This window comes from Pezoporus flaviventris, unplaced genomic scaffold (genome assembly GCF_033815535.1).
Source record: "Pezoporus flaviventris isolate CSIRO_AGI_PZ_B2104156 unplaced genomic scaffold, CSIRO_AGI_Pfla_v1 ptg000002l, whole genome shotgun sequence".
Lineage (NCBI taxonomy): Eukaryota > Metazoa > Chordata > Aves > Psittaciformes > Psittacidae > Pezoporus > Pezoporus flaviventris.
Genome location: NW_026892550.1, coordinates 32,037,051 through 32,052,717, shown reverse-complemented (window position 1 = coordinate 32,052,717; position 15,667 = coordinate 32,037,051). Strand labels below are relative to the sequence as shown.

The window sequence follows — 15,667 nt, the reverse complement described above, 5'->3', positions numbered from 1 at the left end:
AGGAAGCAGGTGTCTGGGATCTCACTGAGTGAAGGAAGATGATTTACACTAGAACTACAGCGTTTGCAGTAATTTAACAGCATTAATGTGTTTGGGCACAGCAGTTGATTGAAAGTTGTTGCACCAGTGTTCCTTATTGCTCTTTTAAATTTTGTACTTCATAGTCCCTGCAGTTTTACAGATTGCTTTGATACTAATTGAAAAGTACGTTGCTCTTTAAGAGTCTGCCAGAGTTATGACTTACAGTGGGAACATCTAGAGCTTATAAGTTCTTAAAATTCTTCAGTGAATTTCTGGTTTTAGGAATTCAGTACAGACAAAATGAACCGAACGAAAATCAACAGTATTGAGACTCAGTTATTATCTGTAGATTTTGAGGCATTTGTTTATACAGCGCAAATTATGTGGACTCGTAAAAGGGTTAGAGTCTCAGGAATGTTCTTTTAATGGTAATAGATACCATGGGAGGGGTGGGTTCACTTTGCTAGCTCTTACTCATTCAAAAGAAAACGATAAAAGCTAATTTGTAATTTGATCCTGCATCTTTTTCACAGTCTTGCATCCGTCATAAGGGGCCAAGTATTAACTGCTGATGGAACACCACTTATTGGAGTCAATGTCTCATTTCTACACTACCCAGACTATGGATATACAATAACTCGCCAAGATGGAATGTAAGTTCCCTTTGAAGCACTTCTAAGTCATAAAGACAGTGAAAGCGTTACTGAAGAATTGCTTGTAAAAATAAGATGATAATAAAATCATGGAAACAAAAGTAATGAACAAAGTGATTGGCTAAAGTTGTACTTTTTACATTCTTCAAATGTAAAACATGCTGATTATATACTTTAGAAATAGAATGGCTTGCTTAATTTAAATGCAGCATCCCAAACTCTCCATTCCTTTAATGCAGTATTACGTAATATAATTTAATTGATTTTTCCATTGTTCCCAGTAGAGCCATTCTGCCTTCAGAGCAGTGCATTGGAATGAAGAATCAATCTGTAAAATCGTGCCTGTGGATGGTTTTGGGAATTTGCTGACTAGCTAGCCCTGTTGGGTTTTTTTCCCTAGGTTTGACTTGGTAGCAAATGGTGGTGCCTCTCTGACACTGGTGTTCGAGCGATCACCATTCCTGACACAGTATCACACAGTATGGATTCCCTGGAATGTCTTTTATGTCATGGATACCTTGGTTATGAAGAAGGAAGAGAACGACATTCCTAGTTGTGATCTGAGTGGATTTGTAAGGCCAAACCCTGTTATCGTGTCATCACCTTTATCCACCTTCTTTAGAATTTCTCCTGAAGATAGTCCTGTCATCCCAGAGACACAGGTAAAGTGTGCTTCAAATAAATAGCATCTTGTCACAGGCTAGTATTAAGCAACCATAACAAAAAGAGTGAAAACTACTGTTTAAAATGAATAATGGTAAGTGCTAAGAATTTGCAACATGATTGTTTTCAATTTATTTATTTTGTGGGATGATTTTAAAAAAAATGAGGTAAGAAAGCCTAGTGTACACCAGCATCTGGTTTTGTCTTTGTTTGCATGTTTCCATCATTTAATTTAAAGAATGTCTTCAGCAACCAGGCACTGGCCCATCAAAATGGACACACTTTAGTACATCCGCCTTTTTTTAACTGCCTTCTTCTTAGAAGTGCACCTCAGAAAGTTAAAATGAAGGGTATTTTTCCACTATGTCTGAAAGACCCAAACAGTTCTATTTATCTGTTTAGTCCTAATAAATAGCATGACATTCAGATTTTTATAAACCAAGAGAACTTTCTATAACACTGAGGGCAGGCTTATAAACCAATGAGCATGTGTGCTAATCGACTTCTTCAGAGCTTGTAATATCAAAAGTAAGACTTAACATCAAAATGTTGCTTTTAATGGAAAAAGCTGTGGCTGGAATGTTTTTACTCCAACACAGCTGTATTAAATTCCTCCATCTCAAAGCTAATCACTAATGCTGTCTTCCTCAGCTCATAAAGCAGAGTTGCATTTCAACAAGAAATATTTATCTCATTGATTTCTGATTTAAAAAAATTATAAGCTACTGATTTTCTTAGTGAAGCAGCACTCTTTCTGCCTCCCTCTTTCATTCTGCCTTTCCCTCTCCATTCATTCTCTCTCCTTTCTCTTTTTTTTTACTCTTCCCTACCTTCACAGTGTCATAATTACATAGGGCACTCTTTTTCCTATTCACCAAGAAATGTGCTTGCCTCTTCAAGGGGAACGTAGAGAGTGTAGTCAAATGTTTTCCTGCAGAGCTCTTAAAGCTCTCAAAATCATTAAGCAATTCATGGTAGGAACAGGTTTAAAGTAAAGATGTAAAAAAATTACAACTGAATGCTCAGACAAATCTAGACTGTGATAGAAAATTGTTGCTTTTATCCTTGCTATCATTTCTGTGCCTTTGATAGTTGCAAGTCAATTAAAAGAAAGTACTTGCAAAAAAAACAGTCCATTGAAAAACAGCTCTGATTTACTTGTTTCTGCAACAGATGATAGGTTCAGTTCTTGAAGTGATGGAAAATGACTGAGATGGTGTATAAATCAAGAAAAAACTAGTAATAGAAGAATGTCAGAAAATAAATATTTTCAAAAAAACACTTGTAAGGTCTACCTAAACAAGTCATTTCATGAGCAGCAGGACTAATGAAGTCTGGATTTCTACTAATTCCCCCCCATTGCTATAATTCCAGCTATCTGCCACATCTAGTCTTTCCCCTGTGGACTGCATTCAGTCTTTTTTTTAATCATGGGAGAACCAACTTGCCTACTTCTTCTCTTCCTAAGCCCTTTTTTTTTTTACAAACCCTTAAGAAACTGAATTATCTGTACGGATTTCTACTGTTATTTCTAATGTGGTTGAAATGGCTACCAGGTTCAGAAGTGGTGAGGTGGGAGGTCTGACAGGCAGGACTGCTGGGTCAATTTGATTTCCATAGAAAACCAGCTGGAAGGAAAGATGGTGTTCTCACTGGATTCTAGGCAGTTGCTGTCGAAGTGTCATTTATGATGAGGTAAAAATAGGACTGTCGTTATGTATGCAAAAATCTGGTTCCAGTACTGTGTAAAAAAGTAAATCATCAAGGAATATTTCCTTCTATATTTTTTGCTCATCACACACACAGTCCCCTGCTTCAGTAAGTGGGAGCTGCACAGCCGTGCCTTTAGGGTACCCTTTTAGGGTTATGTTCCTCTCAGAAACGCGTAATGCACAACAGTGTCTCCCAAAAAAAAACACTACCCTGATAAAAGATGGACAGAGCTAGACTCCATTCAAGCAGCTCCTGAGGAACTGCTATAGATGTTTTCATAAAGAAGGGACAATGCTTGTTTAAAATGTAGGAGACTGCATGAAGGCACAGAGAAAAAAAACGTTTCCCATGTTCCTTCAGTCAGCCCTACTCACCCTGTTTGTGTGGTGTGACAGCACTCACTGTCACGTACTACAGGAGAAAATGATGTGCTGCTGTAACCATCATCCCTTGAAGTGCCTCATCATCCCCTGAAGATAATGTTTCCAAAAGAGTATACTTAGTGGCTTATGAATCCCAAATTGATCAGAGTGGGAATTAAGTCTATACCAAAGAAGCAGCACAAAAGAAGATGAAAAAAGAAGGCAAGCAAGGGGAAAGAGCAAATGTAGTGGGTAAAGGGTGACTACAGATCCAACCAATCATTACTCAAGATGGATGATAATAAATAGCATATAAACTAAATTTGGACTACTTAGGCATTACTTTATCTACTTTTAATTGCAGGTTAGCATGCTCTGCCTAGACCTAACTAGCCGAGATTAACCAGTGTGGAACAAGACAGTAAACTGCATGCAGATGAGGGAGATCAGGTTAAGCTGGAGCTGGTTATATGTGTTAGGTAATATTGTTGCTGGTTTTTTCCTAATATAATAAATGTCTGTTTGCCACATATTGCAGTGTGGTCTGGCAGAAACCCACACGTGAGTCACAATGAGCAGTTTTTGAGGCTTTCATTCTCCTGAACTTCTGTTATCCACCGTTACGTGCACTTGCAAGACACTTTCTGCAGGTCCTGAGCAGCTTGTTTCCATCACCTCAAGTGTGTGGGAGAATGAAAACTGAAAAGTTTTCCTTCCTATTATGTGTTTGAGGTTCTCATCCCCTGACTCTCTCACTACTGGCAATACTATACAGCAGGAGGCAAGAATCATTTAATCAGAAGAATTCGGAATAAAACATGGCCCTCAGTGACTTAGTAAATTGACTGTAACTTCAGGGTGGCCAACTTTTCTGCAAATAAATTACCTCTATTATCATTTAAGCATGAAGTGTAATAGGATGCCTAGATGTTCCAGTATTACATGTATGCTGCATCGTAGTTTCACTTAGCTAAAATCTCCAGAACTTCAGGTTTGTACTGAGAAAAAAATGGAGATTACTTTTAGAGCCAAATTTATGTTTCCTTTGTTTTCCAGCACACTTTCTTTTGTCTTGCTTTCTGTTTGAAACATTATATACACTTCTTGATTTATTTTATGAACTCATTTTTAGCTTCCTATATGTGCTTGTCTTCTTCCTATTCCTTTTCTCTGTGGTATCTCAGCAATGTTTTTAGCATAGGGAAAAAAATAATTTTCCCTTTTAATTTCTCCTTGCTTTACATTGTTAACTCAAGGTTATTTAAGAATCATTAAGAATCAAATTCATTTAAGAATCTCAATTCTAGGGGAACTCTTTTTTTAAAAAGAAAAGATTTTTCCATCTTGAAATGAGCAGTTTCATCTTCTACTTGAAGAACTGTAATTTTAGTACTCCTTGGTCTCAGCCTTTGTGTAACAGCAGTAGTTGCCAAGCTATAGCTGTATCTAAAAATGCCATCTTTACCTCTCTCAAACCAGAATGATGTTATATTTTAATGCAACAGCTCAGCTGTTACTTCTCTGCAAAGAACTTTTTTCTGACATTAGGACTGAAGTTTACACTCATTTGTGAAATTTGTTCTCAAATCCTCTATTGAAGTTGCTCATTTTGCCAAGAGAAATCACAGCAGTACAGCAGGCATTTTTCTCCCTAAGTGAATTAAATTACTTAATCAGGGTTCTCAATACCATCAGAGCTTGTCACTTGAATCATATTATATTTTGGAGCAGGAAGGCATTCCAGAGCCTGAACAGCTTTAGTCCTGCTGGCCAGGAGAGATGAAGAGCCCTGCACAATTTACGTGACTCAGACACCAGCTGAACTGTCCGGACAATAAACTCTTGTCTTTCTGAAAACTGAGGTGACCCTTATCTCAGTCCCATGGGTTAAATATTTCATGGCTGTCCTCCCAAGAAGCTTGATCATCCATAAATAAAATGTCAACCATTAGAATTTGGTGGCTGGGCTGTAACTCTTTGGGTACCCTGATACCCCTAGGGTATCAGCCTTTCTGAAGGTAGTTTGATACTCTATCTGGGAAAGCTAAAGTACAGACAGCTTGGATGTCTGGGTGGTTCCTGGTGTGACTTTTCTTTCCAGGGACTTTTCTGATTGCTTTACAATTGATGTGTTGTCATGGCTCCCATAGGATGCTCGCTGCTGTGCCTGACGATTTAACTTTTCGGATGAACATTAAGCTGTTCAGTTCTCTTTGTAATGCTTGATTCTGGGAGAGAGATTGAAATGCCCAACCTTACCTCTACATTTCTAAAGTTCTCAAGAAAATAATTTAATATGGGGGATATTTTATGGAAAAAAGGAAGTTATAAGACAGATCTCGAGCAGATACTTGAGGCTTCTGCAGAAACTAATAATTGGGGTTTGGGTTTTGTTTTAAACCTCGCTGAGAACTGCATGAGTGTCCTAGTTTCTAATTTGATAGTAATCCAAATACACAGTGGAATTTCTTGGAAATTGAAACTTCAAGGTGTCCTCTTTATTGTCTGTTATCTCAGCCAAGAGTACTGGAAGACCACCTAAGTGTTTAACACTGCTCTTCCACAGTTGAAGATGTAAAAGAAGCAATGGCCGTAACAGGAGACCAGTGAAGTCTATTAAATTGTGTCCTATTACAGGTGTATTATTTCTTTTTCTCCTCTTGCTTACGGAGACCTCCATCTGTTAGACTAGTTTTATTGTGCAGTATATGAGAGTCCTGCTGATGTCTTGAGGAGGAATTTGTCTCTTGTTCCTGGGTGGTTTGTATTTTTCTTTCAAAGTCTTAGAAATGGAATATGTTCACAATCACTCTCTCTCTAGAGAAGAGGAGGCTGTTTGTGTAGAGAAGATTTGCTTGTACTCTGGCTTAGATGCTATGCATATATCAGGCTGAGAGACAGCAGACTAGATTTGCAAACAGAAACGATGCCACTCTCACCTCCTTGCAAGTGATGGTACTGCTTGTCATTTCTTCTCAGTGATGGTTCTTGGTGGAGAAAAAAAGAAACATTTGAAGATTAAGAATTAAGGGTTTATAAATATGAATTTCATTCTTCCAATATCTTCCAATTCCTCCTTTTCTTCCTACAGCTCTGTTATAGTCTCACTGGAGAAGTTTTACGGCTACATATATCAGATGTAAATAACCATTCATGCCAGATAATGAGTCAGCATACTATTTCTGATTTTTTGTTACTATTATTGGGAAGGAGATGGATACAATTAATACCATATAAATTGTTCTTTATAAACCAGCAAAATTGCTAATGTAGAGGATGTTGAAGCACCTGTTGCCCTCCTCAGGAGCATAAACCACATTATTTGACCTTATTCAACACAGGCAGGAATTGTTTAAAAGCAGTGCCCAAGGATTTCTCTACCATAGAGAGCTTAGTGCTTGTTTATAGCCAGCTTTTGATCCCACTGACATCTCAAGCCTAGTATTTGTGACAGTGCTCTCCCTGAAGTCTGCTTTCCATTAATATTAATTAGTATCTGGTCTTCAGGGTTTAGGACTAGGAGACAGGAAAGTAAAATAAAGCTTTCCAAATTTACTTCCCCAGGAGTGCTCCTTTGACACCACCAAGGCTCTGGGCTTGTGCTTCAGCATCCTTTGCCCTCTTTTCCCATCAGAGAAACATTACTTTTATAGATGTGTCTGGATAGGGTTTTTTTTTTGGTTTTTTTTTCTATTTCACTAAGCTGGGATACTTGGTAGCTGTTCACCTGAAGTGCTGGCTGTCAGTGTTTATATCTGGACTGAGGTATAGGACAGTATAGGCTGTCTTCATCCACTTTACACAGAAACCTTTCACGTCCATCCATCACCCACAAAAGCTCCTCAGCTCGGAGGAAGAGACAAGGTAGAGGAGGGGAAGAACCTTTTAAAAATCAAATTGAATCATTGCACCTCTTTGAAATGAGAAAGTGGTGAGCTGATGTCTGAGTAGTGAATATTGATCAGGAAATATGGAAAAGCTTTCCCTGAGGCATCCTACTTATCTGTCTTCAAAATAAATGGAAGAATGCTCTAGTCCAAAGTATTTACAATCCACAGGTAATGCAAATAATAAACCACCTTAAAGTCCTTCCTGCTCCTAAAGGAGCAATTAAGACATCCCAACCCAAATCTGAAGCTTTGCAGTGCTTAGAGGCTCTGCGGCCTTTAGTACATATCCATAGTTGGGACATGGGTGGCAGCATAAGAAGGGGCTATTTTCATTTAGATGAAAGATTACCCTTTTTTTGCCTCTTTTGGAAAAAGCAATTGGGTATTTTTTACATTAATAAATAAAGCCTGGATTTAGATGATACTTCGTAATGGATTGTCATGTGACATTGTGTCAGGCCTCCTTTCACAATAGCTGCATTGCTCTGTTTAATTTCAAAATCATTCAAATACTGTATTTTTTTTCTTACCAATGCATAGGTGCTTCATGAAGAAACAGCAATACCAGGAACCGATTTGAAGTTGTCATACTTAAGCTCCAGGGCTGCAGGATATAAATCTGTTCTGAAGATTACCATGACCCAATCTGTTATACCGTTTAATTTAATGAAGGTTCATCTTATGGTGGCAGTGGTGGGAAGACTTTTCCAAAAGTGGTTCCCTGCATCCCCAAATCTGGCTTACACTTTCATATGGGATAAAACCGATGCATACAACCAGAGAGTCTATGGATTATCTGAAGCTGTTGGTATGTGTGTTATGGAGGTTTTTTGCATTTTTACTATTGTCCTGAAAATAGGGAAGTACATCTCAAATTACTTGTGTCCATTAAGTAAAAAATGTTTAGCAACATAAAATTAGAAATAACAATAGATATTAAAATATATTAAAAATGCTAATCTAAAGTTTGAATTATAAGAAATAATTTCCTTTAAAAGGAAAAAGAAACCACAGTCATTTTTCACTTCTAGTTCTCCCTCATGAAGTAATCGTCAGCCTCATAATACAGTATGGTATTTAGTCTGCACGCTTCTTGTACTTTAGAGCAGAGTAACATTGTGGCGTACTTCACAAATGACTTTCACAAAACTACTTTGCTCTGTACCCATCCCAATCCACTTACAATAGCTGAAATTATTTTAATAACCCAAGATTGATTTTTAAAGGATTTTGGAATCTGTTTAGTATTTTCTTACATCTAAGGAAGCCATAGGGGTTTTCAGGCAGCCTGGGAGAACAGAAGAACGTATGTAGTTTAAGGAAATTACATTCTTTAAGCTCTTCTGAATGAGATCCTATACTTAATGAGGAAATTTACTGTTATTTCAGTGTCTGTAGGATATGAATATGAGTCTTGCTTGGATCTAACTCTCTGGGAAAAGCGGACTGCCATTTTGCAGGGTTATGAGCTGGATGCCTCGAACATGGGTGGCTGGACGTTGGACAAGCATCATGTTTTGGATGTTCAGAATGGTAAGGAGTTAATTTTCTTCTTGCTAGCTTTAGTACTCAAATGCCTTGTACCTTTGATGTCTTACAACTTTTCAAATGTTTGCTTTGTTATTTTAAAACAGGAAATTATGGAATGTTTTGCATATGGTAAATACTTTGAGCTTTACAGTGAATGTTATGTTTCTTTATCCTGTAAATACATACACATTAATAAACCATCAAACAGTGTCATCCTGTGTTAGATACACTTACAAAAAAAGCTCAAACCAAAAATGTTAGAACTGTTTTTAAAAATTCAGTGATGCTAAGGAGACACTATTTCTAAAGCAGTTGCACATGTCAGCATTGTTACTGCCATTAACTGTTTGTATGTTAACCATATCTTGAACAATGTTTTCACTTCCAATCAGTGAAAATTAACCAGCAAATAAGAGACATTCCTGCCAAAATGAGAGCTCTTCCCTTGAATACTAAATCCCTTATTTGTACAGGAGGCGTTCCTCTTCATGTCATGGTATTCCCAGCCCCAGCACAGCTGCTCTTGGGAGCAGTTAGCATATGAGTACCATCTCTTCTGGAGGATGAGCACTCATTTACACTCTCCTCCTGTTTAAATCCTTCCCTGAGGTGAATCCTCCCTGGGGTGCCGCAGTCGGCTCAGCACACAGCAGGTGACTGTCTTGATTCTGTCATGAGTCATCAAAGGCGCTTGTGCCCCTTGTTTCAGGTTGGAGTCCAGTTGCTAGTGAGTGAATCTTCCTTAATTCAGTGAAAAGAAGGAAGGAACAATGCACATTTACAAGAACTGTGCCTTAGCACCAAGGTAAATTTGTCCAGCGTGGTACTCAGCAACTGGCTTGAGGGTGCCGTGCTAAGGACACCCCAGCTCAGCACTGAATGGGAAGAAATTTGGAAAAATTTTGCTGGAAGCATGTAAGAAAGGTCAAATAAAGAGTCACATGGCTCAAGGTGGGAGCTGGTCATACTGGATTTTCACACAAAGGAGAAGCCCAGAAGTAATTCAGTGGGAAGAACATCACTTCTCCAGTACCTTGTGTCCCTTGGAGGACTGGTACATGAGCTTATTTTGCGTGCTATGCTAATCACCACCTAAAGCATTGCTTCTGACTGGTAGAAAAACAAGGTAACCAAATCAAGGGAAAAGGTGTCATTGTGCCTAATCTAAAATGTCAGGAAAACCCTGTGCAAATTATTGTAACCTAATCCATCTAAAAATGTAAAGAGCTGTAATTATAAGTATATATATAAGATTGATTTTGTTCACAAGGTAAATTAATGGTGGCCTTAAATTATGTTCAAGAGTCCATTTGACAAGCAGTGACTTTTCAAAGTGACATGTGTCTAATTGAATAAATAAAGTGGAGAGTTGTAATGACAAGGTGGATGAGCTGGATAAATTTATTCAGAAGAGAGTGCAGAGTGTTTGTGTGAACATCCTGAACTACTGCAGTAAATAGTCTAATGTACATCTTTTAGCCTGTGATAATAGAGGAGAAATGTGAAGGACCAATTTTTCAAGGTAATGACAGAATAAATCAAGTGCAGTAGTGTACTGTGCTGACTTGTAGAATTCCTCTGATGAAAATTATAGAACTCAGCTGTTTCAGGCAAAATTATGGTGCCATGATTGTCATAAATGATGTCATCATAGGAGAGGGGATTTTGTATACCGTTAATGCATTCTGGCTTTAACTATTCATGAAAAATACGTTCTCCCTCTTTTGATTTAGATTACTTATTTAGATTACTTGTCATTAGGTTTCTGTAAAGCATTTTCATTCTTCACGATTTTATCATGTATATTGGTTTTACATTTATAATCTCCTCAATTTTGTAACATTAAAAAGTAGTGAAGACACCTACACATTTAAAGAGGAAAATACAGTCTTTTTTCCCATATCCTTCAGTATAAAGAGTGCATTTTGGGAGTGAGAAGAGAAAAAGGAATACATCTTAAATTTTTTCTAAGCATTTCAAAAGAAAGAGAAATGTATCCCTCAGCCCCGAACTGCCTTTGAAACTCTGGGCACACAATCAATAAAACGGATATCACTCCAAAGTACAAAGTGACATGCGGTTTACATGGATTATACCACAGGAAGATATATGTGACTTCCAAGTATAATCATAATCGCTGACCATTTGTAGAGTACTCTTCAGTGGATTCACTGAGAGACATAATCCCAGCATCATTTTAACTCACCTTTTTTCCCTAAGACTGAAGATTTAACAGAAAGCATACATTTTTCTTCTCTTATTTCCTATGGAAGCTATAAAGAAGAAAAATACTGCTGGCACATTGCTTTGTCTTCACGAAATTATTGTTCCTTTCATGCCTCAAAGCAGAATTAAGTTTAAGAGGCAGCTTGGCCTGGCACCACATTTTTTTTTGTTGCTTTGACATTTTTAATAACCGCCTATAACTGCAGACATGGTATTGAAGCAGACTTTGTTGCCACAGGTACATTTTTGTGGTGAGCTGAGTAAAGAGTCTTTTGATTGAGGCAATCTCCAACTTTCTGAAGTAGCTCTTTAATTAATGTTTACAATTTGCAGCAGTAATCCACTTCAGATTACATCTGACATCACATTAATAATTAGTTATGGTAGGACTTAAGGAATACAATTTGCAAATATATTTTTTTATTTTTTATAACACACGCACATTTAGAATTCCAGTCATTTCTGGGGAATTTAGAAACCGTAAAGATTTAGGAACACAGACCTTGATTTCATTCATTGCACCTAGCATTTCCTTCAACATGACAGTGTTTTGTCTGAATTACAACTATTAAAACTATTAGCATTTAAAAACAAGAACAACTGAAGACCTGTTGGGGTTTTTAATGCTAGTATTTCTGCTACATTTTGTCGGCAAGATAATTTTGTGTTTCGTGTGTCTGTGACTTAAATTTAGCTATGAATGTTTTAATAAAGATCTGTTATTTGTAGTGAGAAAAATACGGTGGTGAAACAATTAAAAGTCCATTAAATTTTTAGTCAACTAAATATTTAGGGTGCGTCTGCATTATTTCATGTGCATACATTTGAAGTTTTTATGAACTATTTTTTGGTTTGTGTTTTTTATGTTACATGCCAGGAATCCTCTACAAAGGAAATGGTGAAAATCAGTTTATATCTCAGCAACCCCCAATTGTTAGTAGCATTATGGGCAATGGAAGACGTCGCAGCATCTCCTGTCCAAGTTGTAATGGTCAAGCTGATGGTAATAAATTGCTGGCTCCAGTTGCCTTAGCTTGTGGGATAGATGGCAGTCTTTACGTGGGGGATTTCAACTATGTTCGGCGGATATTCCCATCTGGAAATGTAACTAGTGTTCTGGAACTAAGGTGTGTATTTTCCTCATCTCAGACTTTTGGAGTTGTGAATTGCTGTTGCAAACTGAAGTGCTGAATGGATTTCTGACGTGATGGAAGTCAGAGTTTCCAAATGCTTTGGGGAACTAAAGAAGTTGAGAAAGATTTCAAAACATTTGAAAAAGTATTTAAAACCAAAGTGGAAAAAGTTAACTGTGCTTATCTAAACTGTCAGAGTGTAATCTACCCAAGTAATTATTCTGTGGATTTGAAGAGTTAACCTACGTAGTCGACAGGAGTGGACAAAAGATGATGATTCACCCTTCACTAATGACAGATGTAAATGTTGCCTTCTTTTCATCTTTTAACATCCTTTATGAATGTTTTTCTAATAATGTTTTTCTGTTCTTTTTCACTTGCTCCCTCCAAGAAATAAAGATTTTAGACATAGGTAAGCATTCCTTAAAGAAGATTTATATTTTTCTAACTGTTCTTCTTTTCTTTTTTAAGAAATGAATGCTTATAATGGAGAAGTCATTTCTGAGATGTATTACTAGAAAAGAGGAGTATTTTTCAAAAATAATGAGTTCATATGTTTTAGTTATGTCAGCTGTCAGGCTGTATCATCCTTTCAGATACAGGTTCCTCTTTTCTCATCACTCTCTGTCCACAGTCAGGCTTCTTTTTATGCTTGTGTATGCCCTCCTTTGCTGTCCCCTCATTTCTGCTCACTCTATTCCTTGCTGGCAACACTTTTGCTGATCCTATCAAAACTCCTTAATCGGATACCCCAAATACGATGAGAATTGCTTTTACGTAATAAAAATTATGAAAGTATCAAGTGAAGTCATTTTATTAGCCTTTGGATGTTGAGTCTTTTCAGGCTCACATTTAACAGACTTGTTTCTTTAAAGGTGAACATCTCTTAATAACGAAAGCTGAAATTGTCCCCTAACACAACTGCAGGAGTTAAGACTTTAAAGTACACCAAGATCCATAAGACTAGTCATAAAAACAAGAGTAATCAGAAAGATTGTAGGACAACATTCATCCATCTTTAGAATTGCTTTGCCACAGCAGCCGGTGCCGATAAGGAGACAGAAACAAGTTGTGCTAAAATATGGTTGGATACATGAAACCTTCCAAGACTTTGTGGCAAAACTGTTAAAGATAGGGCTTTGCAGCCCCCTTTCTCGCCTTTTTTGCTGCCAGTCATTTTCCTTCCTTGTTTTTAAACAAATCCCAGAGCGTCATATCTCAGTTCTCCTTTTTTTTTTTAAATTCAGTTTGCTTTGGACATACTTCTTTGTGAGGAAGGATTTTATGTTTTAAAAAGTATGCTTCAGATGTGTTAGGCAAAAAAAACTGTGAGTAAATAAGGTGTTTGCATCATGTGCTCATGATCAGAATTGGGAGCTGATTCACAGTCTGGCTGGTTTTGTTATTTTCTAGGTGTGACTCAGACACAGTCCCTTCTGTTTGGTGGTTTTCAGTTTTCTCTATTACGTTTAATTTACATTTTTTTCCACTAGTTTTAAAAGAATTATAACCCTTGTGGTATCACAAAATTGTGATTGCAGCTGGTTAAGACATTGTCTTGGCAAATGTGTGGAATACAGAATAAGTGGGAATTTGGAATGGACAAACAGGATTAAGGAACGGATGGGTAGTGAGGTTTGTTTTGCTGTGACTTAGTAGCAATGCCCTCTTCTGCTTCGAGCAGAACTGTGGTTACAGGCTCAACTGTGGTGTTCCAGAAACTAGATCCCTGCATGTAAGAAAAGTTGGTGAGGGAGAACATTGATGCTTTTCTCCTTTATTCATGACTACAAAGAAGCTTCAGGTAGCCAAATTGAAATCATACTGCACAAATTAGTGTAACAGCATTGATCCCATAGAGCATCTGTGAAGTGGGGGTACCTCCTGAGGCAGGAGACATAGAAGGACCACAGAGAGAGAACCAGTTCTGCAGGAGTGGTTGTGTAGGCAGTGGGCAAGAGGTATGGAGCCCACAGTGCAGCCTGATATGGTTTACGAGTTTGTTTTCTCTCCTATCATACAACATTTTCCACTCAGCCTCAGAGGTTTGCTGTTCAGGGGCTTCCTAAACCAAGACTGGCATTTTTATGCCTAATATCCCCTGGCAGCTTTTTAGTCTGTTAATTTAGCTGATTTTTATTTAACATGCATAAAGTTTTAGGATCCACTAAATCGTGTTACCATGGGCTCCCCAGTTTAAGGACACAGTGTGAGACCAAATAGCTTCTGTGGCCTGCATAAAGTCATGCAGAGCCCTATGAAATGCTGCAGTGAGAAGCATGACTGTCTGGCCTGTAGGAGAGAGGGCAAACTGTCCCATTTCACTGGCAAGCCCTTCAAACTGCTGAGAAGAGTTCTATTTAAACTGCACTTTGGAAAACAGCCCCCAACAGACCAGTTTGCAGTATATAATTGCTAGGTATCAAACCAAAGAAAATGCACTAAAATATGTATTCCCCAAGTAAAACTAATGAACGGGGCTAAATACAAGTTCAGATCTATTATCTATTCAAGCATTCAACTTTCCTTTCCTAAACACAGTGCTTCAGCAGAGTGAGTGATGTGCCTCCCACGTCAAGGAGCCTGTACTCTCAATTAAAGAGACAATGCAGATCAAATTTATCCTTTCACGTACCAGTGACCTACCATTTTTTCAATCTCAAAGCTGAACTGATGTCTTTATACACACTGCTGCCTGTGGGTGATTAATGCTGATAGGCATTCATGGAAGGAGTAATTTTTAGGAGGACTTTGAAGACAGGGAGGTCATTTGTAGGCTATGGCGGTATCCCAAGTCAGTAGAGAGCCAGAAAAAATGTTTAATAAAACATAAAACCAGCTTTGAGGGTGTATGGTTTAGAAGGCACAAGAGTAAATCGGAGAAAGACTGAAGCAGGAAGACTAGTTTTAAAACATTAGTGCAGGTGATCTGACAGCTGAAGAATTAAAAGGTGGGCATAAGCAAGATCAAAGCAATGGGAAATAGATCATTGCAGCTTTGTGCATGTGTGTGTGTGCACTTTAAATTCCAAGCATTTATTTGGCGTAGGCTGAACAAGTTAATTTATAGTCATTTGTCTTCACAGGAGCCCATGTTGGTGTGTAACTGCCTGTTTTGCAGTGCCACTGACAGCGATTAGGTGCTACTGAATGAGTCCTGAAGTCACTGACTGTGGATTTTATTTCTTTGCATTTGTTGTTACTGGTAGAAGGCAAGAGCTTAACATCATTTCAAGCTACAATGAAATAGAATAAACTTTGTGCAGCTTTGCAGCCGCTGGCTGCTTCTCCCTGTACTGTTTTTGAGATCTGCATAGTGCGCATGGATGTTTTCTGGCTGGAAAACAAACATGGTTTTCCCTGGACAGTTATTCAGTTCCTCAAATCATGCCTTGCTTCTGTGAATTTAGGGGGGGGGGAGGGTGTGTCTATCAGCTGAAGCTGCCTGAGCTTTTTAACCTTCACTTGAAAAGAAA

At 37.9% G+C, this 15,667-nt stretch overlaps 1 protein-coding gene across 7 annotated transcripts in view; it reads left to right on the top strand.

Annotated features, from left to right (window-relative positions):
* Positions 1–15,667, top strand: part of TENM3 (teneurin transmembrane protein 3) — a 1,360,315-nt gene that overhangs the window by 1,305,479 nt on the left and 39,169 nt on the right. For all 7 annotated transcript variants that reach the window (XM_061474586.1, XM_061474595.1, XM_061474622.1 and 4 more), the window contains 6 exons: positions 555–674; positions 1,075–1,336; positions 7,843–8,110; positions 8,692–8,835; positions 11,936–12,185; positions 12,583–12,603. In XM_061474586.1, coding sequence (XP_061330570.1) covers positions 555–674; positions 1,075–1,336; positions 7,843–8,110; positions 8,692–8,835; positions 11,936–12,185; positions 12,583–12,603 — 1,065 coding nt within the window. The remainder of the gene's footprint in view (positions 1–554; positions 675–1,074; positions 1,337–7,842; positions 8,111–8,691; positions 8,836–11,935; positions 12,186–12,582; positions 12,604–15,667) is intronic.